The 27,963-nt window shown below is 36.2% G+C and overlaps 1 protein-coding gene and 1 long non-coding RNA gene across 4 annotated transcripts in view; one reads left to right on the plus strand and one right to left on the minus strand.

Moving 5' to 3' along the window:
* Nucleotides 1-27,963, plus strand: part of MET (MET proto-oncogene, receptor tyrosine kinase) — a 111,797-nt gene that overhangs the window by 60,740 nt on the left and 23,094 nt on the right. For all 3 annotated transcript variants that reach the window (XM_060632960.3, XM_060632959.3, XM_078440234.2), the window contains exons 4-14: nt 4,223-4,357; nt 5,138-5,311; nt 10,195-10,355; nt 12,160-12,262; nt 12,373-12,509; nt 13,202-13,363; nt 14,386-14,485; nt 18,050-18,268; nt 23,940-24,086; nt 25,919-26,075; nt 26,278-26,418. In XM_060632960.3, the coding sequence (XP_060488943.3) occupies nt 4,223-4,357; nt 5,138-5,311; nt 10,195-10,355; nt 12,160-12,262; nt 12,373-12,509; nt 13,202-13,363; nt 14,386-14,485; nt 18,050-18,268; nt 23,940-24,086; nt 25,919-26,075; nt 26,278-26,418 (1,636 nt within the window). The remainder of the gene's footprint in view (nt 1-4,222; nt 4,358-5,137; nt 5,312-10,194; nt 10,356-12,159; nt 12,263-12,372; nt 12,510-13,201; nt 13,364-14,385; nt 14,486-18,049; nt 18,269-23,939; nt 24,087-25,918; nt 26,076-26,277; nt 26,419-27,963) is intronic.
* On the minus strand, nt 329-1,453 carry LOC132679420 (uncharacterized). Its single transcript, XR_009610149.2, has 3 exons — nt 1,278-1,453; nt 1,004-1,167; nt 329-584 (listed from the first exon to the last, which is right to left on the minus strand). It is a non-coding gene; the product is annotated as an uncharacterized LOC132679420 (long non-coding RNA).

The following is a 27,963-nucleotide window of genomic DNA, read 5'->3' on the forward strand; positions in this document are numbered from 1 at the left end:
ATACATGTTCTAACATAATGAACCTTGAAAATATTATGCTAAGTTAAAGAAACCAGTCACAAAAAAATCACACATTGTAGGATTCAGTTCATTTAAATGTCCCGAATAGGGAAATCTATAGAGATAGAAGGTAGATTCATGGTTGCAAGAAACTGGAGGGTGTGAGGAGATAAAGAAGGTGATAGCTAAGAGGTGTTGGGTTTCTGTTTGAGATAATGACAATGTTCCAAAATTGGTTGTGGTGATGGTTGCACAAATCTGTGACTATACCAAAAACCATTGAACTGTCCACTTTAAAAAAATGAAGAGAAAGCGCCATACAAATATCTCATGTTAAATTGTATTCATCATTCTTAAGGAAAATTAAATTTTGAAACAGTTTAATCAAAAATAAAGCTCTAGTAGCACCTGCATGGCTCAGTTGGTTAAGCGTCCAGTTTCGGCTCAGGTCATGATCTGGCAATTCACAAGTTCAAGCCCCATGTCAGGCTCTGTACTGACAGCTCAGAGCCTGGAGCCTGCTTCAGATTCTGTGTCTCCCTCTCTCTCTCTACCCCTCCCCTGCTCACACTCTGTCTCTTTTTCTGAAAAATAAATAAACAGTAAAGATTTAAAATAAATAAATTAAAAAAATATTTTAAAATAAATAAATAAATAGAACTCTGTGCATGGGTAAGGGAATCTGGCCCTTACATATTTGAAGATACATCATGCAGAATTATTTTACTGAGGTTTATGGATTTTGGAGCCTAACCACAAAGGTTTTATTTTATTTGTACATATATTTCTTCCCCATGTCTTCTCCCATATCATTTGAGATCACAGCCACAACAATCAAGTACATTTAGATTCCTCCCTAGTCCCTCACACCCAAACATATTAGTCTTATATTTTCAGGAGCATTAAAGAAAAAGGCGGGTATTTTTTGAGATAAACATTAAAAATTAGTTGTCAACGTAGTAGAAACTCAAAGATAATTGCCATTCTTCTATTTTATACTTACCCTAAGATTGCCAAACGATTTGTCCTAAGCATTAAATTTAAATGCCAGATTTAGTTCTGTCCTTGAAACTATCTCCATGATGACCAAAAGGAACTTCTAATTTCTTAAAAGCATTGCTTCAGGGATATTTTGAAGTTAAAGTGGTTATTCCATTATTTGGAATTCTAGCAATAAGATAAAGTGAGAAATTAATGATAGAAAAGCGTTCTTGACATGTTACAGCAGTAGGTATACCTGTAGAGAAAGGGCTAATGATCAACAAAAAGGTATTTACATCTGTGATATGACCTCTGCTTAAAATTCCAGGTATCTCAATTTTCCACACAGCCTTCCCATCTTCTCTGGTTCATCCCATTTTCTGTATGAAGCCCCACTCATCCTAGCTCATGCTCAAAAGTAGAGCTCACTGGCTCTACTAAGTAACATTTCCTCTGTACCATCAAAAACTATTCAGACGTAGTCCTTCTCCTTAGGCACACTTAACTTGTGCAGCCAAGATTGCTGAAACAAGGAGGATTGCAAGGCAAATATATTGGGAAATTTGTTTTAATGCTTTGACTCACAAGTGGCTCTTGAGAGCTCAGAGTTGAAGCTTTTTATTAGTATTTATTCTGGTGCTCCAAGAGTGTAGCAGTTGAGTGTTTAAGAAGAGGTCAAGCAGTCAGATTCTAGCATTAGATAAAGCTCCTTGGAAACCTGACTCTTGTACTTCCTAGCTAAAATTCTGTCTTATTTTCTTTATGGAAAATATTAGTACCTACCTTGTACGATTATTGTGAGAAGTAAACAAAATGTCCATTTAAAGCTCTTAGCACAATGACTGGCTCAGTTACCATATATATGGTGCTCTCCAGACAAGAAGTCTTAGGGAATACACTAAATCAATTCCAGTTCCAGAGGTGCAAAGAGCTTCTTTATGAAAAGAGAGATAAAGGTTAATCCTTTCTGGGAAATGAACATTTGGATGGACTTCAGATATTTGATAAAGTCAAAGATGATGACCTCATAATTAGGAAGGAATTGCTTATTATAGATGTGGGAAATGATATTAAAAAGAGCAAAAAACATAGGAGAAAAAAAGGGTACTAAGAGTTGATTGTTATATAGCAGGTCTGAATAGAATGGAAGCACAAGAAAAAGAGAGGCAAAATGGAAATATTCGTAGGAAGGTTCAGGGGGATAAATAATCTTCAGTGAAGTGGAAAGCACAGAATGAGGCAGAGAACAGAGTCTGGTTATTAAGAGAGGCTGGGGTTTTGTTTTGTTTTTGACATGTGTGAAAGATTTGTTTTTCACCTTTGTAGTTGAAAGTGATTGGCAACAATCAGGGATATATGGAAAAAAAATGAGGGTTGACAGATAGGAAAAACAAGTGGTGAGCACCAGAAGTGAATCAAAATTGAAAAATTATATAACTGAAATATGGATAATTTGGGATAGAGGCTCTAGAAGTCTAATGTCCTGATAATTCTGCTTGTAACCTGCACCCAGCAGAAGGTAGGACTGGTAATCAAACTTCTTTTTACTTTGGCTACAAAAGTCACAAATAACTATTTGGCCTACATTTAGGAATAACGGTTCCCATCCTTTCCTATCCTGATCAAATGACCTATGATCCATCATTTACTTCTGTGCAAAAATAACCACCCTGCTTAATGGAGATGTTTTGAAAGTATTGCATGTTTGGAGTAGAACATGTGTTAGAAAAAAAAATGTCATGATGTTTAACTTTTAAAGACTGTATGTGAATTTGGTTAGTTTCTCTATCAACAACCCACTCTCTGGAAGCAAATTAGGTACTTTGGAAATCTTCCCAAATTGTTTCAAGCTACTTGACTCCCTGTGCTGAGGAAAAAATTTACTGCTAGCTCTCCAGGACATTTATATGTTGTGTGTGAGTTTGTTAGAGTACTAAGCAGTTAATTTTCATTCCCATTTTACAGATAAGAAAGGTGAGGTAGAGGGAATGGTTATTTAATCATAACCTCACAGATGCCCATGTTTGTCCTGTGATTTCATACCCACAACAAATAAATACACTTTCAATGAAACAAAAAAGGATATTTGGGATGTCAGGCAATTTCACAAAGTCAGTTTCAAGCCCAGAGCTGCATGCAGTAAGCCTCCTGCACCTCATGTAGATGCAAACCCATGGCCTATTAAGAATGAAAATCTTTCTGACCACTCTTTTTATTTTCTAATGTTTATTTATTTTTGAGAGAGAGACAGAGTGTGAATGGGGGAGGGTCAGAGAGAGAGGGAGACACAGAATCCAAAGCAGGCTCCAGGCTTTGAGCTGTCAGCACAGACCCCGGCGTGGGGCTTGAACTCACAAACTGCGAGATCATGACCTGAGCTGAAGTCGGCCACTTAACCGACTGAGCCACCCAGGTGCCCTTCTGAGCACTCTTAAATACTCCTGAAGTCTGAGTGTTCATCTCAGATTGTCATTCAGATTTTATCCCTGGACTTCATTATTACTGGGTTCTTGCAGTAGAGAAGATGGAAATTATATAGCCTGAGAAACATCCCAAATTAGAAATACCTGAAAGCAAGAATGACACAAGTCCTCAAACTCCATTTCCAAGGCATTGTTAAAACCATCAGGCCTTATTGTAAAACCAGGCCAAGAAGAACTTTATAATCCAAGAAATAACATCTGATAGGACGATGGTTTATAAAAATGACATTAAAGTACCTGAAGGCCTATTTTGATCTCAGAAGATCTATAAATATGGCTTAAGAGTTAGCAAAGCTGGAACTAGATTCGGGTCTCCAGACTCCCTGTCTGCTAACCTTTCCATTACATCAAGGAAAGCTGCCCAGTGAGGAGGGGAAGGAAGATAGATTTAAAAAATAATCTGAAATCCTTGTAGCATAAGTGAGGTCTTCTGTTTTGGAGAGAGTTTTGGCTCTTCCAGTTCCCCATACAATTGTGAGGATTTGTCTGCATGTGCTGGCTGATTGACTGAAAGATCTCCTTCTCAATAAACCGTTAAAAGATCATATGCAAAAGTCTGTCTTGGGGGTTCAGATGAACTGTCTTCACAGCAGGAGATTAGGAGATGTTGTATTGATTTACAATGAGATAAACTGTTGGGCCTTCTCTTCAGATACCCACAAGCTCTCCTAATCTGTTATTAACATTATCATCCACATTTTCCACTTATATTTAAACTGAACTCATTGGACTAAGGGTGTTTGTGTTTTGTTTCTCAGGTTGTGGTTTCTCGATCAGGATCATCAACCCCTCATGTGAATTTTCGCCTGGATTCCCACCCTGTGTCTTCAGAAGCAATTGTGGAGCACCCATTAAACCAAAATGGCTACACACTGGTTGTTACTGGAAAGAAGGTAAGCCCCGTTCCCACAGGGAGGTTCCAGGGCTGTAGTTTTTCCTGAGTGGATATTTAAAGCATGTATCATATGACCCTTTTTAAGTTTTGTTTTGGTCTTGGATTCACCTCTCCTTTCTCAGGTTATTTCTTGAGTATTCCAGAGATCTTCTGAAGCCAAGTTAAATTTTTATTTAGGAAGACTGGACCAAAGGGAGGTCCTCCTTGTAATGTGTACTTCTCCTTTTGTCCTGTATTTCTCAATGAGAAAAACAAACATGCAGAATGAGAATTACAGTCCTAAGGGCAGACTCTAGTGCAGGCTGGTAAGTCCTGAAATGTACATTGGAATCTGACACCAGCCAGCAATCCCTCTTCCCTGAGAGGAGATGCATCTTGATGCTGAATGATGTGTAAACTTACTTAGAATTTCCCAGGGGTCAAGTGTGTTTTCCAGCAGCTTATATTAAACTCTCTTATGTTTTAAAATCACACTTCAGATAGAGCAGAATGTCCCTACTAAATAAAACTTCTAACATTGCATGACAGTACTTATGTTCCCTGGACAGTAATGGTAATGTTTATCACATATGTGCCAACAATAGAAGAAAGGAAGGAATTTAGTTTTTTGATTTAAATCACTTAACCATTATTATATTACATGTTTTTTACACATTGGTGCTATCTCTAGTAGACTCTATACGATTATAGTTACATATATCTTTGGGGTATTTACTTTTCATTTAACAAACCAATAAAAAACCTCTCTGGAAGCTCTTTCCAACACTTTTCTTCACAGGTCACCAAGATCCCACTGAATGGCTTAGGCTGTGAACATTTCCAGTCCTGCAGTCAGTGTCTTTCTGCCCCTCCCTTTGTGCAATGTGGCTGGTGCCACGACAAATGTGTGCAACTGGAGGAATGCCCCAGTGGAACATGGACTCAAGAGATCTGTCTGCCTACAATCTATGAGGTAGGAATCTGTCAGCTCTCATGTATATTTTTTGGTAAACATAAATCCCATTGATGAAAAAATTCCGAACTCAGTTTATTCATTTGGCTGTGAGACACCAGTGAAAACACCATCTCCCTCCAAGGTTTTCCTTCAAGGTGGCATTTGGGCACATCACCCTGAGACCTGTACCTGAAGTGCTTGCTTCACACTCCCTAAGTAGTTCTCTCCTTGAGCAGTTGCTCTCCTTTAGTGCTTTGTGAATAAAAGAATGGTGGCTAGTGAGCAGCATGGCTCCCCATTTCCTTACCCTGGGACTTTTCCCTCCTGACTCATTTGTCTCAGTGGTTTCCTCACCACCTACTTAATCTACCAGGTGCCCAGAAATGAGCCTCCATCACACACAGAGATCTGCTCATAGAATAACCCAGAATCTTAAGCTGAACCATGCAAGCTAGGGATGCCAGCCATGCAGGAGCAGATAGGACAGAAAGTTTCTTCCTGTCTGATGCATAGATGGTGGCCTTGTCTCATCACACATAAGACTGGAGGTTACTGGGGTGCCTGGTGGCTCAGTCAGTTAAGTATCCATAACTCTTGATTTCCGCTCAGGTCATGATCTCACAGTTTTGGGGATTGAGCCCTGCATGGGGGTCTGTGCTGACAGCACGGAGCCTGCTTCAGATTCTCTCTCCCTCTGTCTCTTCCCCTCCCCCACTCGTGCTCGCTCTCTCTGTCTCTGTCTCTGTCTTTCTCTTTCTCTCAAAGTAAATAAACTTAAAAAAAAGAAAAAGACTAGAGGTTACCCCCAGGACAATATGGGAGGCAAGTAGTCATTGAACACTCATGGGTAGCTAACTCTCTCAAAGTTCCTAGAAGAACAATATAGGTACAGCTGATGACTATACTAACATCTATACTCTGTGAGCCATTTCATTCTTTAATTCATTCCAAAAATATTTATTGAATACAAACCATTCTTCTAGACATTAAGGAGGCACTCTTCTAGACATTAAGGAAATGTAGTTGAACAAGACAAAAGTGCCTCCTAGAAAACTTAGCTTCTACTGATGAACTCAATTGACATTGTAGCCATGCTCTCTAGCTCTTTGCTGCCTTGTTTAAGCATATATTTGGCACTATGAAAATCGTCATGGCATTTTTTTAAATGTCTTGGTCCAAATATATTTTGCTTGAAAATAATTTTCTGGTGAGGACCCGATATGTATTTTCCCTGTCCACATATAGAACAGTTGAACTTTAGTAAATGATTCTTGTGAAAGATTCAAGTTAAAGGTCTCGGTCTCCTGGTGCAAGCCCAAGTAAACAAAGTGTGCAAGTCAGAATGAGAACCCCCCCCCCCCCAAAGTGCATGGCTGTTTTCATTTAGTTACGGTTTGGGGCAAGATTTGTGCAGGGTGACTGGGTTTTAAACCAAATTATTTTCTGTTAGGTGAGACACAGTTACTAAGATTTAGTTTGATCAGTCAGGAATAAACTAGAAGATAGTAAGAAAACAAAGTTAAATCTACATGCACTCTTTCTGTTGTCGTTGTTTAGTATATTTGTAAAACCACGTGCAATGTTATACTTTTTTAAACACACAGCCTTGGCAATTTGAGACACTAGAAACCTGAACTCAGCAACTCCATGAAAGAGATATGGGAAGAGTATATGTGATGTGTGTGTGTGTGTGTGTGCGCACGTGTGTATATGCAACTGAATTACACCAATTTCATTTCTTCAAAAGTAGCCAAACTGGTGTTTTAAATACAGAGCATGGAGAACCTGTATAAGTAGAACATTTAATTTTGACCAATGTTCTTCCTTTTATGACTCATGGCAGCCATATTAAAATGGTGTTTTAAAATGACTAAATATCTTAGAATTTTCTGGAACCAGAGAATCTCTGACAGTGTTTAAATCTCCCTCCTCTCTCTCCTTTCCTAACTCCACCTTTCTGTAGTTGGTGATTTTTAAAAGGTTGCATTGCATCATGCACAAGTCAGTGAGGCTTGGGCTGTATGGTTAGGAGGAAAGTAGTGCAGCTGAGTCCATAAATCCTTTTCAGTTCATAGTTGTTAGGAAGATTTCATGCTGCACTAGACCGTGACAGTTAGCATTCTTACTGCAAAAAATAAGACAGATTATTCATCTATTTCTTATCTGTCTTAAATACTGTGGACACAAAACCCAACTAGTGTATTGTTTTACTTTCCAATAAATGTAAGTTAACCTGCTTTTCAAGGTACGTGATGTTCAGTGGCTGAAATTCTTTGCACTTCCACATATGAGAGATTTCAGGATTGCAAACCCATTATTTTGTTTCACACGTTATCTGATCTCATACTTAAAGAGCAAAGAGAAATGTTTCAGAAAAGGAAAAGCACTTTCCAATGTATTCTGAATTTATTAAGATAAAATTGTCATATCTTATAGGATTGAATTCAATCCCAGTGAGACAATAAAACTATTTATTAATTGATCAGAAGATTCAGATAAGAAGCAACAGCAATATCTTATGGGGCAGGGGGGTCATTCAGGCAAAACACTACCACCACTGTATTTGTGACTTTTTAAGTACTAAAGAGGCAAATTCTAATTTTCCAGGAAGGGTTTGTTGTTTTAGTGTTCTCTTGTATTATCTTGATAGGTTTTGAAAATGTGATCATTTAAATCATTTCCACCTGTTGAAAGGGCACCAGCTGCTTTTGTGGCTGTTTCTCCCCTGTCCAGACAGGTGGGAGATCTGCGTTTGTGGCTTTATGCTGGACACTCCTTTCCTTCCCACAGAGTTTCCCTGCCCTTTAGGATAACTCAGAGTTTGCCAGCTCATTGTTGGTTCTGTCCAAGGGTGTGTTGTCCAAAACCACTTCCTTCCTTTTCCCCTGGAAGATTGAACATTACCCCATAAACTAAGGGGGAAATGCTCGCATACTCCACTCTAGCATCTCAGCCCAGGGAAGAAAGCTAAGTTCAGCTGGCCTTTCAAATCCTGATCTTCCATCTAGCAGACATTTTTATAATATTCATTTCTGTTTGCCAGTACACCAGCTGAACAACTCTCATTGTGTTTTCTCAAATCATCATTCCAAGTGATGATGTATGTAGATGACAGAGTTCAGTTTTTACATAGAAAGGGGGGATCTGGGCAGCAGGATCAGGCCAACATCAGCCTTAGACAGCTGTTTTCTATGGGGAAGCCTCCTCCTTAAACAAGGGAAAGGCAGCTGTGTGGCTGCTTCAGGCTGAAGAGAGTCCGGAAGGGTTAGGTGTCTTGTTCTCTCCTACTGGATTTCTAACATAATAATAAATTTTTTTCTAGCAGTTCTTTTTTGACTAGACATGGACGAGGTAAGTTTTCATGAAAGGCACAACTGTGTAATGGATTTTATGGGTAAAATAGCTATCATAAAAGCATTAAGCTAAGACTTTAAAGAGGTTTGGTAACAAGGGTAAGTTAAGACTTTGGTTTGCGATTATTTACTTGGGATGAATGGGAATGTTTGCAAATTTGAATTTTGCTAAAAGCCCTTCTAAATTGTGAAAGAATCACTTTTAGACTTTTACTAACTGGTCTTTAGCAAACACTTTTACTGGTTTTTGAGTTGTCTCTATGGCGGTGCTATGTTTTCCCACCATTGTACTTTTCCAGCACAATTTACAATATGTCCTCCCCAAAAGAGCATTTCCTTTCTCAATTGTCACAAAGCTGCTGAGGAGAAGCTTATTTTTAACTTAGAAATTTGTTTTGTTTTAATAGTTTTAGCCTAGGAACAGTTGTCTTGTAGACTTCATAAGCACCTACTGCTATCTTATATCGCAGTTGCCAAAGTTTTGTTAGTGAACTCATGTTTTACTTTCAACACACCAAAAGTGAGCCTGCAATAATAAAATGAATGTATGTATTTAACATAGAACATGGGAGAGAAAAAAAGTCAGCTCTAGAAATGAGATGTAAAATAATGCCAAGAGAGATAATTAGAAACATTGCTACAATACAGATTACATTTGGGGCTCTCTCTAGTTTTTTTTTTTTTTTTTTATCTATTTCTAATAGAAATAATATATTATATTTATTTAAAATTATATCATTTTTTAAAAGCTGGGTGTGTCAACTAACCAGCTTGTCTATAGAAAATAGGGACCATATTTAAAGGAGAAAAGAAAAATTCCGAATCAGTAATAAATGTGAATTAGCAAGTATAAAGAAATAGATTCACCTATTCATTTGTTAGTGCTTGGCACATAGCAAATAATTTATAATGAATAATGAATGAGTGAATGCCAGATATATATTGAATACCATCTTTGTGTTTGGTCTTATGGTAGCTGCTGAATGCAATTATGAAAACACTGGACACCAAGAGGTGTTTTTACTGTGTGAATTTCTTCTCTGGGTGGGGAGTACCATAGCACAAGACTATAGCAAACACCCAGCTGGTGCATGGAGCAAGGCACATGTTGGTGCTTGGCTTCTAGGGCACATGAAGGATTTTTGATCAGAGTTTGATCTGGAGGCCCATGAAGGAGTTATAATGAGAGTTACAAACATGTAAAAGTCTGGGCCCAAACTGTGTCTATTCCAACCTAGAAGATTACTAGATGAATTCACTTCAGAGTGACCCACAAAGACCCTTCATTTCCACCCAGGCTGAATCTGCTTTCTGTCCCATCTCTGGATCTCCTGAAAACAGCTTTTGTTCATCAGCATGTTAGGTAATTTTCATATTTGTTCCAGATTCTGTGAAATTTGTGACACTTTTTCAGTTTTGTTTTTTTGTTTTGTTTTTTTAGATAGTGGCAGGATAGAAGAATTTTAGACTGAGGATATATATTTTGTTTTGCACACAAATGAAGGATAATGTCTTGAATTTTTTTTAAGTTTTCGGTTGTCCTTGTAGGTTTTCCCAACCAGTGCACCCCTGGAAGGAGGAACAATGCTCACTGTGTGTGGCTGGGACTTTGGATTCAGGAGGAATAATAAATTTGATTTAAAGAAAACTAGAGTTTTCCTTGGAAATGAGAGCTGCACTTTGACCTTAAGTGAGAGCACAACAAATATGTAAGGATCTTAAAATGTTTTGCTGGGGTGTGGTTGGAAAACAGGTTGTGTTTCAAGATGAAAGCTTGTAAAATTATCCCAAAAGTCCATGTCTTGAGTTAAAAAAGGGTCTTGGCCTTGTAACATCCCTAGTGGAACTGTTTTGTTTTTAATCCTATTTACTTACCAGGATTAATAAAGAAGAAAGGTGGCATTACCTAGTAAGGAAAAGAAGAATCCAGCATCTGGGAATTTTGAAACCATTTTTGTTACATTTCTTCAGAAATTGTTTGGGTAGATTTGAAAGAACAGCACTGGCTAGGGTTGCTCCATCTTTAAAGTCTTCAAATATAGAGTCTCCAATGGCTTTTTCTATAAAAATCAGTAAACAGCTCAATATAGACCCTGTCTTCTAAATTCACTTTCTAAACCTCAGAAATGTAGTGAAGCAGCTCAGTCATATTTTTGAGAATTTCTTTCTTTCTTTCTTTCTTTCTTTCTTTCTTTCTTTCTTTCTATTTTTGATGCATTTAAATTTATCTTCAGTTGATATTTATTGGTACTGTAATGGAAAGGTATCTCATTTAGCCATTCCCAAATCCCAGGAGATAGCAATACTAGACCTATTTTACAAAGGTGGTACCTGAAGTTCAGAAAGGTGGAGTGTAGTTTAGCAGAGGCAATCCAGAGAATAAGAGCTTAATAGGCCTTCTAACTCAACTCTCCTGATCCAAAATACATGCTTCTTCTGCCATTTTCTACATGTACCTTCTATCAAATGTAAATCCCATAATGAACAGAGAATCCAGAAGTTTTTAGTTATCATTTAGTAATAACAATCAAACATTTCAAGTTTTATGGTTGAAACTATCCTATCAAGTAATTATTTTATACCTTGTAGAATTTCTTCCAGGGCACAGAGGTCTAAGTCTACTCATTTACTGAAACCAAAACGTCAAGTAATGTCATACTTGTTAATGGAAAAACAAATCCATTCTAGAAATCTTCCTTGTAAGTTCTTACTCCTTGCATTATATATTATAACCTGTAAAAGTGAAACATAATTCATTTTCTTCTTTGAATAGTTGTTTAACAAAAAAATCATATTTATACTTTTTCAAGACTATAACATTATTAATTCAAAAAGAATTATATGGAGGGGCACCTAGGTGGCTCAGTCAGTTAAGCATCCAACTCTTGATTTTGGCTCAGGTCATGAGATCATGGTTTGTGAGATCACGCCAGCACAGAGACTGCTTGGGATTCTCTCTCTGCCTCTCCCCTGCTTGTGCACTCTTTCTCTCTCTCTCTCAAAATAAATAAATGTTTTATTTTATTTTATTTTTTTAATATTTAAAAAAATAATTCTATGGAAAGTCTGTCACAATTTCATTATTTTTAAAATAATTTAAATACACACATGATACATGTAATTACAGAAATGTGCCTGTTGACATTCTTTAATGAAGAGATTTGGTTTATTTATTATTATCCCATTGTTTCATATGCTGTTGAAATATTTATCTTAAGAATACCAAACATTATGCCTACAATTTTAGAGGATTACACTTAGATTATTATGAATTTTTCAGTTGGTGAGGTCTGCACAGATGAGATTTAACTGTTGCTGTTTTGTCTGTGTGAAGTGTAATAGTACAGAACTAGAAATATACAATTTTTAGCCCTAATGCTTACCACAAAACTCTACTTGCTATTCAGAGTATCCAGCTCATCATAATTTAGAGCTAATGTTCCTTCATATAAAACAGCCAAACCAGAAAAAGCCTTTGGATTTGCAACATATTAAACTTCGGGTTTTTTTCAGGTTGAAATGCACAGTTGGTCCTGCAGTGAATGAGCATTTCAATATATCCATAATTATTTCAAATGGGCGAGGGACAGCACAATACAGTACATTTTCCTATGTGGTAAGTCTAAGCACTACAGTTCTCATGAACTAGGATATTTGGTACCAAATTTGTTTAGTTATAAAATCAACAAGTTACTTTGTTTTGTTTTGTTTTTATTTCCCATCCAGGATCCTGTAATAACAAGTATTTTTCCAAGTTATGGTCCTAAGACCGGTGGCACCTTGCTTACTTTAACTGGAAAGTACCTTAACAGTGGGAATTCTAGACACATTTCAATTGGTGGAAAAACGTGTACTTTAAAAAGGTGTTGTGAATTTACTTTTTGTTGTATCAGTTAAGTAGGATTAGTATCTGTACCTAACAAATCAAGAAGAGATTGTTTTGTTTTGGTTTTTTTTGTGGAGGAAAATCAAGATGCATATTATTTACTCCCATACTGACAAAATTTCTTTCCCCATATCCATCTACCTTTTTGCTGACTTTTTTACCCTTCCATTATGTTTATTAATTCCACTTTTAAGTTTCATCTTCCCAGCTACCTTCTCTACTGTTACATTACATCTTAGTATCCTAGCTATGCTGTGAGCTGTGAGATTCTGGTAATTGACAGTAAATTAAAATAAACATTTCCATAAATATTTACAATTAGATTAAATCACTTTGGGGAGGTGAGAAACATGGGGGAGATTGGGTTTAGAAAGAAGTTATGTTTCTGTTTCTTAGAGGTGAAAGAGCTCAGTTTAATCAAGTACCAAAAAGATACTTTAAAAATTGCTTAAAATCCCAAATGTTCTGAAGTCAAAGATGGCTTGTCTATAACAAGGCTGAGTTTGGGATCCAGTCAAATGTAAATAGGCTGCATTAGAAAGAACTTTTTTCTAGACACATCTGGAAATTCTCATTTAGGAGCCATTGAGTGATATACTTTTGTGCATATAATTCTAAAATATGTATATCTAATAGCTAAGGTCAATTTTCTTAATTTTTTTTGTTCAGTGTGTCAGATAGTATTCTCGAATGTTATACCCCAGCTCAAACCATTCCAACTGAGTTTCCTATTAAATTGAAAATTGACTTAGCCAACCGAGAGATGAACAGTTTCAGTTACCAGGAAGACCCCATTGTCTATGCAATTCATCCAACCAAATCTTTTATTAGGTAAGTAAAAGCTTCTGATGGGTGTAAGAAAATAATGAACATACGGATGATTTGTCTGTCAAATAGCCAAGAGGAACTGCAGTTTTATCTCTGGCTTTGATGCGGTTGCATTTCTTTTAAAGGCTGCCTTTCCAATTCAGGAGTGAAAACTACATTCAGGTTCTGAGTACAATTTAATTTTATCATTGCTAGGTTCATGCCAAGAAACATTTTATCCTACTCTATTACGTTTTAAATGGATTTCAGTGAAATAGTTCAATGTGGCACCATAGTATTTATGCACTTACATACATGTCAATTCTGTACTAACTTTAGTGCCCAAAAGTGGAATTACCTTTTTTTCCTTCCATTCTTCAGTGTTTTTTTGCTCTGCCTACTTTAGATATAGCTTTTCCCTACACTAGATTACCTTTGAATCAGTATCTCATTGGATCCAGTTCAGTCTGCCTTGTTTCCATTAATTCTGCCAGTCTAACACAGTAAAGTTCGTTTTTCTTTGATTTATTTTTAAGAGAGAGAAAAAATATTTCTTTTGCATACTTTGTGGCTAAAAAGAAAAATGCATTTCTTCAACTGATGAAATAGGAATTTTTAAAAATATTTTCAAGTTAAGTAAGTTGTTTCCAAAGAAGAGTTACCACTGAACCTCTATTTGACTTTGGTTCTGACTATATCTTGCAATCACTACATGTGGTTTAATTTAACTTATTTCTTAAAATATTTGGTAGAGAAAGAACCTCTCCTTATTGCTGTGTTTATTTATTTATTTATTTATTTATTTATTTATTTATTTATTTATTTTGAGAAAGAGTGTGAGTGCTTACATGTAAGCAGAGGAAGGGCAGAGAGAAAAAAAGAGAATCTTGAGAGGTTCCACACTCTCAAGTGTGGATCCCAACACGGGGCTTGATCTCACGAACCATGATATCACAACCTGAGCTGAAACCAAGAGTTGGAATGCTTAACTGACTGAGCTACCCAGGTACCCCTCAATATTGCTGTTTTTCTACTTTATTTTTCAGTGGTGGGAGCACCATAACAGCTGTTGGGAAAAACCTGAATTCAGTTAGTGTCCTAAGGATGGTAATAAGTGTACATGAAACAAGAAGGAACTTTACAGTGGTAAGTCCTTTGAGTGATGGTTGTACTTAAAGCTGTGCATCTCTACCTTTACCACTGGTTTTCAGTGTGCAGAGGACATTTGGGTTTTGCTTCTGATTGCTAGTTCCCTTCCTTGCAGCACAGGTCAAATAGTATATTTTATTCAACAACTAAAATTATCTTGTCTCAGCCTAACATTGTAAAATGCACATATACACACAAAATGCTTAGACACAAATGATGAGTACCAACTTGAGGCAGTGTTTTTAAAGATAGTACAGATGGAAACTACGTCATTCCCTGTCTTAGTTCAGGCTGCTATAATAAAAACCCCATAGACTGGGTGGCTTAAACAACAAACACTTATTTCTCGCAGTTCCAAAGGCTGGAAAACCCAAGATCAAGGTGTCTGGTAAAGGCACTGTTTCTGATTTGCAGAAGACCATCTTCTCATTGTATCCTCACATGGCAGAGAGTGAAAGAGGAAGCAAGCTCTCTGTGTCTCTTCTTATAAGGGCACTAACTCCTTCATAAGAACTCCACTAATTACCTTCCCAAGGCCCCATCTCCAACTACAATCATGCTGAGGATTAGGATTACAACATGTGAATTTGGGAGGGGCATAAACAGTCCATAGAATTCCTCTATCTCCCCCTTTTTTTAATGCAGCAGAGGACATTACCCCTATTATCCCTTTTGTTGTAATCTTGCAGCAGCATCCTTGTCTAAGTGGCAGGCACACTATGTATGTTCTTACATCCCAGTGTAAGAACGGTGTTCTTACTGTTCTTCTTGTCCCTTTGTTAGCATGTTATCAAGTAATGAGAAGGACCATTAGACTGATGTCCTAGACTGTTTGTTGCTTGGTATTTCTCCACCTTCCCTCCTTTTATTTGCAAGGTCAGTCAAAATTTAACTGAATGCCTCCTTCAAAGTGACCTATTTTGTGGTCTAACAATTTATATAGATCATATTAAAGTGGCAGTTTTCATTTAGACTTTAGGAAGGTTGAAGTTATTTACAAAGATTTCATATTTTTGTTGACATTTTTCTCTAATGTCAAATACCATAATCTAGTTGGACTTGTGCACTCAACTAAAAATGAAAGTTCTAAGTGCCCTCTCTCAAGCAGGGTCTTGATTGGGCAGGTGATAGATTAAATTATAGCACTTTCTTTTCTATTCACCATCCAATATTTCTTGAAGACTAAGGCCACAGTGTTCTTTAATTACAAAAACCAATTTGGGGCTAAAAATGTCAAGCCAAATCACCAAACAATAGGGTCACCTCCAATGAGATTTTTCTTGACCTTCTCAATCAGCCACATTGCATCACCTCTAAAGAGTATTATTAGATTTTTATCATATTCCTGAGAGATTGTACTCCAGGGAGTCACCGTATGAAGTAGAGAGCTTTAAAACCAATCCCCACACATGGCCACAAACAAAGTTAGAATACCACTGCTATTAATTTAAGGAACATCACTTCTTCACAGCCAAACAGAACAATTTTTCATTAACCAAGTAAGAATACCCTTTTTTGGTATTGGCATGGGACTCTTTAGAAATCTGAGAAATGATTAGCAATATCTAATTTATGGTGAGCCTAGGTTATTAAAATAATGGCTAAATTTCCTCCTCCCTCACCAGCATTATGATGACATGTAGAACACCTTTTGGCTTTATTCATTCATTTGTAATCAACTTTTTAATTTATTTAAAAATCTCTTAGGCGTGAGACATAAGAGTTCCATAACCCAAGGAAGATTCAAATAATGGTAGGAGATAAAAATCTTATCTCTACATATCTGAAAATATAAACTTCTATTGTTTTAGCCACAAACATATTAGCACAATAGAGCTCTGCATTAGAATTGGACAAGAATGAAGAATTCTACTTGACTGTTGTTTATTGAGAACTACTTCATAAAGAAATGTGTGTTCTTCTGTGTTCCTTGGTGCTTATAGAATTTGAAGCTGAGCATGATGAATTGAACCCATTTATTATTTAACAAATAAAAACTCTTGGCCAGGTCTGATTTCAGTATACTGATCTAGCCATGATAATTTTTAAGTTCAACACACTCTAATCTTTTAAAATAAAAATACTAACCACCTCCTTAACAAAATTAATATTAATACACATTATATCCCAGAAGCCAGCAGTTTACTATACAGTTTTCAAATTTCTTGTTGTTAATAGAGAATTATTGTACTGGCAGTAACACTGTTCATTTCCACTTTTCAAGATGATAGGAATAAATAGCTTTTGGCATTATAATATGAATTTGATATAAAACTAACATTTTATTTCTATATCTATGTATCTGTTTTCTTTATCTGCTTACAGCATACATTTTAAAATGTAGGATAATTTTTTTTCATTATTTTTAAAAGAAAATATCAAATACTAAATTTTGCTTGTGCTTTTTATGTATATCCTGAGTCCTTTTTCTATTGTGGGCATAAGTAATTGTTTTATCTCCAACTCTACTTGTCAAAGAAAAGGAAATCTAAGGATGTTGTTGCTTGTTTGTCTTTTCCTTGGGGAAAAAATACAACCATTTAACCTCAAATGTGCCACTTTGTGTTGCTGGTTTGGTCTAAGCACAATCAAGAGGAAACCACATTTTCCAAACTTCCATAAATCAGAATTCCAAAGGGGAAGATTTGAAATGAGAGATGAAAGCACATGAAATAATAATAGCAGAGACTTTGTAAAATAGTGTAGGAAAAAATCTACCAATATAGAATACATATAGAGAGAGAGCAAGAAGCCATATCGCATGGGAATTAAGTCAGTGAAGTTGAGCCAGTGACCTAGGACTTATGTTCCCACTTTGCCACTCAGAGTTGTGTGACCTCGTCTAATGACACTAGCTCAAAAGCTTAGTTTCTTCATCTTGTAAAATGTGGGTAATCATAGCACCTCTCATAGAACCGTGAAAATTAAATGAGACCTGCCTGTAAAGTATTTTGCATAGAACCTGACACTCAGAAATTGAGGCTTAAAACACATCAAACAGATGACCCGACTACATAGCTAATTATAATGTCAGCAGTATGGTGCTTGGTAGTTGACGACAACATACTCTATACCATGTAGTATCACACACTTTTAATTTCAATTCTTACTTCAGAAAACTGAGTCTCCTAGCAAGGGCTTTGCCCTGATTGTCATGGCTTATTTTAAAGGTCTGATGTGAATCAAGGACTTCTCACCACACAAAGTCCAGCTCTCACTGTCCCATAGCTGTTTCATAAATGAAGAGGCAGTCCCTTCAGGTGACTGTCTTGTCATCTTAAGGAAAATAAAAGTGACAGAGGGAGAGCCAGCTTCAGATCCATATAGCTTATTCAAGGCAAATGAAGTTCTGCATTCCTTTAAAGACGGTGTTATTTGGATAATATTGCATCTATCATACTTTCCGAAATGTGTTCTTTAACATTAGGAAGTTAAATGCAGATTTTTTTTTCAAAAATTACATATTTTCAATTGATTGTCTAAAACAATGAAATGTGGAAGTTGCTATTGATGTTGTTTGGCTGTATTCTGTCTACAGTGGATAATTGTGTCTTACTATAGGCATGTCACCATCGCTCTAATTCAGAGATAATCTGCTGTACAACTCCTTCACTGCAACAGCTGAATCTGCAACTCCCTCTGAAAACCAAAGCCTTTTTCATGTTAGATGGGATCCATTCCAAATACTTTGATCTCATTTATGTACATAATCCTGTGTTTAAGCCTTTTGAAAAGCCAGTGATGATCTCAATAGGCAATGAAAATGTACTGGAAATTAAGGTAAGAAACGCTTAAAGATATTCTCTTAAATCATCAACTTGAACTTAATTGACTTCATAGCTATATGAATAGAATTTTTGTACTAGGTCATTATCTTATACTACATCAGCAAATATCTAAACTCTGAAAAACAAATCTTTTTGGCATTAAGACTAAAAGGTAAGTGTAATCGTGGACTGCTTTTTAATGAAGCATTTAAAAATTGTTTCTTGTGTGTGTATTAAAAAGTAGCAAATGTGGGACACGATCTGTTAAATAGGCTGCCTGTAATGCATTATCTTGCTGATGTTATACATTTCCCTGAACACCTAAATGTGCTCATTATAATATAAAAGGTAAGAGCTATGAAAGTAAATGCATCACTTGTAGTTCTGTACTTCCTTAGAATACTGGGAATTTTGTATCTGGGTATGGTCCTCTCTAAACTGATTTCTAAATGAGCTGGATTTCCTCTACCTTAGGAATATATTAGCCTCCAAATGTAATTTAATTGGAGAATAACAGATCGTTTTTTCTAACCCAGCCTGTTGCAACAAAGAACACTAAAGCCCAGGGAGTTTAAGTGGTTTGACAGGTGATGGAACAGTAGCAAAACAAAGACTAGAGTACAGCCCTCTTACATCACTTCAATCATTTTTACTTCAAGTAGTAAGTAATAAAATGGGCAAAATGATCAAGACTATATCAATAGCCCCAGTCACATTAATCCTTCAACATATTGTTTTAGACATTCAGACTTTTTTTCCCTGAAAGATAGCCTGAATGCAAATATGAACAAACACAAAGTAATAGGATAGTTCTTGTTTACATGTAATGTAAGTTACTATAGATCATCTCACCCAAGTAATAATGTATTTCTACCAAAATTTTTCTGCTTTTTCAAAAAGATTTTATCCACAGCCAAATTCATGCACACGTTCATAGTCATGTAAGTTTACTAACCTTGAATTGTGTTTTATACAATAATTAAGCAAGCCCAGCATGAAATTAAATGGAAGCCTGCTTCAGTGAACAGCATGTTTACCACAGCAAAGTTCTTTCATCTGCTTCTTTAATTAGTTTTAGAGAAGGAGAAAGAGCTTTTATCACTTCTTTTTTTTTTCAATAAAACTAATCTAGTGTGACCTTTTGCTTTCAACAATTACTGTGTTTGCCATTTGAAAGATTCCATTTGGTTTTTCTTGATGAAAACAAAGGTTTATTTGCAAATGTTTTTACACCCAGATAAAGACTATTTTTCTGTTCCTGTATCTCTGATGGAAGGATTAGAGATAAATGGTTCTTTATCTGCCCTTCCAAGCATGGTCCTATATGGAAGAGAAAACTTATTTTTCTGTAAATTAAATACCCATTATTCAATGTCCTACAAAATTGTTGGACCTAGAAAAACATGATTTGACATCATCCTCAGCCTTTCAGTGCTATTCCCAACATGGCCCAAGGGATCTCCGCAAATAGACGCAAAACACTTTCTTTTTTTGCTTACTTACAGAATGATTCTTTTCTCTAACAAGTGTATAACATCTGTCATGTCACAGAGTGGTAGTCTGGGGAGAGAAGGGGTGGTTAGAAGGGATTATTTAGGTATCATCATTCTCAGTCTTCTTCCATACTCCATTTTCCTTATATATAAGAGGAAATCTAAGATGGAAGATTTGTGTGACAGCTGTTTAACCCTTTATCAGTTTCTCAAGTTAATCACATTATACCTCTGTCTCTCTTGGGACAGAAACAAAGGAAAGGAAAGCATGAGAAAAGAAAGAAAAGGCCCTTCTGGACATGCAGTAGACTGTTTTTATCAAAAGAAAGGATGGCATTTTATTTCATGTTGTGTTTGTCCAATTACCATTCAAAACATAAGTGTAAAGTAGATTCATATTCCATCAGTGAAAGCTATGGAGAGAATTATGTGTTTAGAGAGAGATTTGCTCCTTATTGCCAGAGAGAGTTCATGCTCCTCAAGCAGCCATACATACAAGAATTCCTTGCTAAAAAGAGATTGTGATAGTCTCCAGCCCTACTTGTGGGAACTGCCTCAATCAGCAGCTGGCCAAATGAGTACACCATGACCAAGAGGGTCAGCCAAGTGTGGATCAATAGAATGTAGGAGAGACCAAGGATCAATCACTCCTAAGAATGAACCAGAAATCCCATCGACGTGGGAAGTAGTTTAGGGCCAAGGTATCAAGTTAGCCAGGACCAGTTGTGGACAGTGGTCATCAAAAGTAGACCTGTCTCCTTTGGAATACATACCAGGGCACAACATTTATGTCAACAGTAACTCACAAATTTAGTGAAAGATTAGTTAATACATTACTTTGACATATATTATTTCATTTCAGAGTCACATAGACCTGTGAGGTTTAGAGGTCCAGTGACGATTATCCCCATTTATAGATAAGTAAACATAGGTTTAGAAGATTAGGTGATTTGTTGTGGGCCACCTAAGGAGCAAATAGCAGAACTAGGATTCACACTCAAGCCTCTTGATTTCAAATTTCGTCTTTCCACTAGATTACAATGCTTTTCACATCAACTTTCATTTAATGTATACCAACATACCTTTCATAATAGAGAAACTTTTCTATTATATGGTTTGTAGATATCTATACAGTTCCTAAGATGAAATAACCCTAGACTCTTCAAACAGAATTGATTTTTTACATATTTGTGAATAAATTCTATATTTTCCCTAATTATCTTATTATATGACTTTTTGTGCAAAAGTATATTTTCTGGAAAGTCGAGAAGCCCAGTATGTAATGCTGGAACAAAGTTTGTCTGACACTGACCTGAGGATTTATGTTATTTTGGAGCATATTGATATATATGGCCATAGGGATGCCTCAGAAGTCCAGTCTGGAGAAGCCAGCTAAAACAGGAAAAGGAGGACGGGAAGATTAGAGGTTTTACAGTGCCCCAACTAGCTAATGAAGAAACCATTTTAATTTTGGTTCGTGCAGCTTTCCCCAAATGACCAGGAACCTTCTTCTGCAAGTGTCTGTTAACATCCTCTGGAACTCAGTTTTTAAGCCTCTATCAAGGTTCTTTGGCCTCGTCCCTAAGCTGAGGGACTCCTATCCTCTGGATGAAGGAGGGATGAAATCTCACCCTTCCTACCCCTATCTCCCCCAGTTCACTGATTTTCTCTTGCCAAGCTTCCTGGACCATTGCCTCTCGGGGCCCAGCCTGCACCTCACTGCTTTAGCTGTCTTTCCCAGACTCAATCTTGTGGCCACCTGGATGTGTGAAATCTTGTAAGATCCCTCCTGCTACAATGCTATTTTTCAAATTTTACATACTGCTGCTCCCATCTGTTGTGTTCTGTAACCAGCTCAGACATGGATCCCGAGGCCTGAATCCTAGATGGAAATGCTGTGTCACACCTGGCCAGAGTTGAAGAGGAAAGGAATAAGGAACATCCTAATATAACACATTAGCAGTAATTACTTTTCACTTTAGAAATGTATTTATTTTAACATTACAGTGAAAAGAAAAACTTCTTGTTCATCTTTATATTCTCAGTAACTGGACATGTGTCTAACACACAGCAGATGATAGGTAGAATTTGTATCAAATGGAATTGATTTGCTTCATAACCTAGTCCCTTCTTGAACCTTAGTTCTCAATATGTAAAGCTAGAATGACAATAACACCTACCTCAGTGGGGCTGTCTTTACAAGATAAAATGAGATAATTATAATTCTAAATTGTTCTATGTGTATAGGGAATTAAAAACCAGAAAGTTTTTTCCTGTGCTGCTTTATTTAAAAGAATATATTACCATTTTAATGACTGAAGACCTGGGCCAAATTTATAAATATGTTCTTTTATTTCATAATAGTTAATATTAAATAATAAAAAGCAAATAATAAAAGTTCTAAACATATGCATTTTTCCCATAACTCCATAAAGCTGTGTTTATTTTAAATGACAAAAAGTACCCTATACCTTTTTTTTTTCTGACTTGGGCCCATCTGCATATAGTAGTGGGCTGCCAGTATCACTTTTCTTGGATTATAGACTTTTAAAACAATTACACATACAAAGCTGATAATAATTACTTGTATGTCACTATTTATTGTATGTTCCTTACTAGGCACAAATGAAAAGGGGTTCAGTGTTTAGCTGAATGGTCTGTTTTTGTTTTAGAGAAACCTTTATGCAACATCCAAGGAGAGCCTGTGCCTAAAAGGAGCATTTGGAGTTCAAATGTAGTGTGTTCATCCCTTCCCCCAGCCTTCATTATTATCTAAGCAAGCAAGACACATTTTAGTCATTCCCTCATAAATCAAGCCCTTCAGCTCTTTAATCTCTTTTCTTTGTCATTCCCTGAATTCCCTCCAATATGTGAGTGAGTGCCTTACCCCTCCTCAGACCTAACCAACAAGTTGTCATTTGAAGCCCCAAAGTGACCTGTTAGATTTATGTGCTTTTATGTTGAATTGCCCTGTGTGGCTGACCTGGTTCAATGGCATACACACACTGCCTCTAGAAATATCTAGAAAATAGAAGCATACAGTTTGTCTCTATCCCATTTTATCTTAGAATCCAGATTTATGTTAGAAAAAAAGTATTTCCTTCCATCTTCTTTTCCCAGAATGATTTCTGACCTACCAATCTATTGAGATCCATGTAAGACAGTGTACATAAAAGCAGTTTGCCAAGTATTAAAGATCACATAAAACAAAGTAGCAGCACTGTAGTTATTACTGGCTGCTGTTTGTCCATGTTTTGATATATCTCCTTTTTCACTTTTTAATAAATAACTGCACTTACTAAGTCTTGATATGAGAAGTTGTACCTATGTTTTCACTTCTTTTCCAAGGCTAACAATTGGTTTCTTCAACAAAATGTTGGTATTTTTTAAATGCTTTCAGTCAACTAAATATGTCAAGTTTCATATTTTTTTTTAAATCCCCATGTAACTATAATTGGTCAGAATAATGTAATCATGCTCTCAAATCATAATGAGGGTCATACGGCATCTCATGGGACATTCTGTAAAAACGAATTTATTTATGTATAAGATTCAGCTGTGAAGAAAGGATGAAAAGGATGAAAACTCAAACACAAAAGGAATATATTAACATAGATCAATTAAATCAGAATCTCTGGAGATGGGACCCAGGCATCAGTTATTTTGTAAAGCTCTCAATGTGATTCTAAAAGTGAAGCCAAGGTTCAGTGTCACTCCATGAGGCAGTGTTAGCACAACTGAATCTCTAAATTACCTCCTTTATGCCAACCATTGATACCCACTATACTTTAATAAGGTAAATTTGGTTGGAAAGGTGTGAAATAAGAATCTCTCCTTTGCTCTAAAATCCAATTTGATGGGAAAGCTGTAGGGGCTCAGTTCCTAGGGCATGTGACTCTTGATCTCGGGGTTGTAAGTTTGAGGCCCACATTGGGTATAGAGATTACTTAAAAATAAAGTCTTAAAAAACAAAACAAAACAAAAAGACTATAATGCTTTGAACCCTAATTAGTGCCCCAAAATGGTCATGCTTTCTTGCAACTATCCAATTCCCATGGAAAGGAATATCATAAAATTATGTGCCTTGGCAAACAACATGGCCTGTGTTTGCAGTATATTTATGTTCTTGCACAATTGTTAGCATTCCTACCAAACTGTGAAGTGTTAACCACCTCCTTTTTTCTCTTTCAGGGAAATGATATTGACCCTGAAGCAGTTAAAGGTGAAGTGTTAAAAGTTGGAAATAAGAGCTGTGAGACTATATACTCAGATTCTGAAGCTGTTTTATGCAAGGTCCCCAATGACCTGCTGAAATTGAACAACGAGCTAAATATAGAGGTGGGATTCCTGCATTCCTCTCATGATGTAAATAAAAATGCCAGTATAATTATGTCACTTGCATGCTTAAAAGAAATCATTAAAGCTCATTTGTGTGTTGGCTTTAGCTCATCAGCTCAGCCTTGATTCTTAGTTGTTATTTTAGAATTAGTGAGTTTTTGTTGCACTGTTTCCTTCCAAGCCTTCAGTGGGTTTCCCTCCAAGCCTTCATCTCAAAAGTCCTGTCTAGGGGCGCCTGGGTGGCCCAGTCAGTTAAGCATCTAACTTCGGCTCAGATCATGATCTCACGATCTGTGAGTTCGAGCCCCACATCGGGCTCTGTGCTGACAGCTCAGAGCCTGGAGCCTACTTCAGATTCTGTGTCTCCCTCTCTCTGACCCTCCCCCGTTCATGTTCTGTCTCTGTCTCAAAAATAAATAAACTTTATTTAAAAAAAAAAAAAAGTCCTGCCTAGCCATAGTCCCTCTCCATCATGCCCCACTTTTGCCAAAATTTATTGTAACTCTCAGGAAGAATAAGAGCACATCCAAGAGTGCCCTACCCCCACTTCTTAGCACCAGGAAGCAAGAGCCAACATCTGTCTGTTCTCCACAGTGATCTCAAATGCATGGACAAAGTAAAATAGGAAATAAACTAACTTCTTTCATGTTGCACCATGCAACTCACACATTTAAAGTGTACAGTTCAGTGGTTTGGGGTGTATTACATTAATTTTTAAAATTGTGGCCACATGCATGTATCATTTTAACTATTGTTTAGTGTGCAACTCAGTGGCATTAATTACATTCACAACATTGTGCAACCATCACCACTGTCTAATTCCAAAACTTTTCCGTCACCCCAAACAGAAACCCTAGAACCATTAAACGGTACCATCACACTCCCTCCTTTTCCCCAGCCCTGGTAACCTCTAATCTATTTTCTGTCTTTATGAATTTGTCTATTCTAGATATTTCATTTATAAGTGGAATCATACAGTATTTGGTCTTTTGTGGCTGGTTTATTTTATTTAGCATGTTTTCACAATTCATCCATGTTGTAGTATGTGTCAGAACGTCATTACTCTTTAAGGCTGAATATTCCATTGTATAAATATATCACATTTTGTTTATCCAAGAATCAATGATTTTTAAAGCGTTCCTGAAGTCTTCTAAAAAGTTATGAAATGGTCAGAGAGAAAGTTATAAAATGGGAAAGTACAAAAAAAATTAGAAAATTTAAAGCTGAATCATGATATCAGAGTTTGAAATTAAAAAGGACCATAAATCCTAAAAATCATACCATGTTAGAGCCAGAAGGATCCTCAAAGGTTTCTTCAGGGTATCAAAACTGAAATAAAAATTTATACAACTTTATTATTCCATATGATTATTTATGTCTTAAGAAGAGTCTTCTCTGCCCTCTACCCAACCCATCAGGACAGAATCAGTGTTCTGTTGTCTCTGTTTCTTACTGTTTATTCATATTTCCAGGGTATATTTCACATTATATTATCATTTACCTATGTATTTGTTTCCCTTTCTGGAATTCAGTTCCTCAAGATCAAACTCTTTCTTTCTTTATTTTTTTATCCTTAATATCTAGTTATAAGTGTAAACAGCTAAGCATCATATAAGTACTTTAGGAATCAGTAGCCCCTAATTATTTGAACAGAATTATTATCTAAAACAGAATTGAGGAATATCTTATTGCTCTGAAGGTAATTATGCCACTCGTAGAACACTAATAACCAGGTGGTGCTTTGGGTCCAAGGAGACTGTGAGTCAACCTGTGTAGTATATTTTGTATTTATCATTACTAAATTCTGACTTTTCTGTATTTGTCATTTTTAGTGGAAGCAAGCAGTTTCTTCAACCATCCTTGGAAAAGTAATAGTTCAACCAGATCAGAATTTCACAGGATTGATTGTTGGTGTTATCTCAATATCAATAATACTCTTACTATTACTTGGGGTTTTCCTGTGGCTGAAAAAGAGAAAGCAAATTAAAGGTGCATTTTTGTTGTTATTACTATTTTCTTTAAGAGGTTACCTGAAGTATACAGTCATTACAGTTTAAAATTGCCGTAGATTCATGTGTGTTGTCTTATGTGCAATCCACAAAACCCATGAGTTCTGGTCACTGGGTCAAGGTCTACTGAGACCCATGATAGCCAAATCTTTAACAAGCTCTTTCTCTCTCTCTGTTTTAAGATCTGGGCAGTGAATTAGTTCGCTATGATGCAAGAGTACACACTCCTCATTTGGATAGGCTTGTAAGTGCCCGAAGTGTAAGCCCAACTACAGAAATGGTTTCAAATGAATCTGTAGACTACCGAGCTACTTTTCCAGAAGGTATATTTCAGTTTATCATTCTAAGAAATACCTATACGTATACCTCAGTGGGTTATGGCATTGTTGTTTATTTTTGCTTTTCCCTTTATATTTTTATTAAAAAAAAAAAAAAAGAAGCATTTACATCTTCTTTGGCCAGAGAATTAAGTTTAATTTGACATAGAATTATATGACTCTTATTTTTAAATGGACTCACTTATATATTACATTAGAGTTTGAGTCTTTAAACTTTCTTCTCACAAAAAGGTTAATTTTAAAATCATTTGAGCAAAGGTAAGTTCTTTATCAGAGTTCAATGAGAAGAAATTGTGAAGCTTTCTTTAACAACCCAGGAAGAGTTAAGATACAAACTTTTGTTTATGTAAGTGGGCACCGATGTATTTTTTTACCTCTTAATCCTCAAACATTTAAATTATACCTCTCATATTCCTTTAAAGATTCCTTTAAAGGATTCTCAGTGAGCTATTAGTACACAGCCTTTTACCCACCAGCATTCCAGGACTTGGATATATTCTGAGTCTTATCCAATAAAAACCTGCAATTATGCTATTTAAAAAGGAGTGGTTAACACCATCTGCTTTGCAAAACACTAGACCTAATAATGGTAAGGTTAACCGGAGAATTTCACATTGTCTTATTTAAAATCTCCTGGTAAAAGCAAAATGTCTGTATTGTATCTGCCTCATTATCTTTAGAAGTTACAGGACGTGAGTCAAGTACAGCACTTCCCTGGTTGAATATTTACCATTGGACAAATAAAATGAGTCACAGATGATTGAGGATACTGGAAAACTAGAAATTGCTCATCAAAACAAGTACAAGAGCACTGAGACACTTAACATTTTAACTTTTTTAACACTCATTGCCTCTTATTTTTTGAAGCTTATATTAATTCTGTAGAGATACATACAAATATTCTTTGCCTACATGACTCCATTTGCCTTTGAAAATCCATGCCCTTAACAACATGAACAAATAAAACCCAGTTTATATCTTTGAAATTTATATCTATTAGTATTTTATATTCATACTTAATAGCTCTAATCTGAGATCATTAAAATTCACAAGTAATTTAAAAAAAACGTATTTAATCTTCCTTCAGCCTCTTTCATCATTACCAAAAGGCTTGTCTTTCATCCTCTTTCTAAAATTGAACCTGAACCTTCAAGATGTGAAAAAGTAAAATAGACAAAAGAAGTTCATCCAGAAGGAAGAATGAGGAAATGCACAGCCAGCACCTAATGAATAGGCAGCTACACAGCTTTTCTATATATATCTAGTGGAGACAGCCTTTTCATGCAGACCTAGAGTTCTCGGTGGCATTACAGCAGAATCACACATTGATGGTTTAAATTGGTTTTCGAACAATTTCTATTGCTCAAAAACCAGAGGTTTTCTATACCAGAGGACTTTTTTCCTGTATCTTACCAAAGATTTCCCTCAGTCTCTGCACCCTTGAGAATTTAGAACTCTGATCTCCAGATGCAAAGGTTTAAGAAGTGAAGGTGAAGGAACTGAGCTCAGAGAGGCTTGTTTGCATTACCC

The sequence above is a fragment of the Panthera onca genome, chromosome A2 (genome assembly GCF_046562875.1).
Source record: "Panthera onca isolate mPanOnc1 chromosome A2, mPanOnc1 haplotype 2, whole genome shotgun sequence".
In the NCBI taxonomy this organism is placed as follows: Eukaryota; Metazoa; Chordata; class Mammalia; order Carnivora; family Felidae; genus Panthera; species Panthera onca.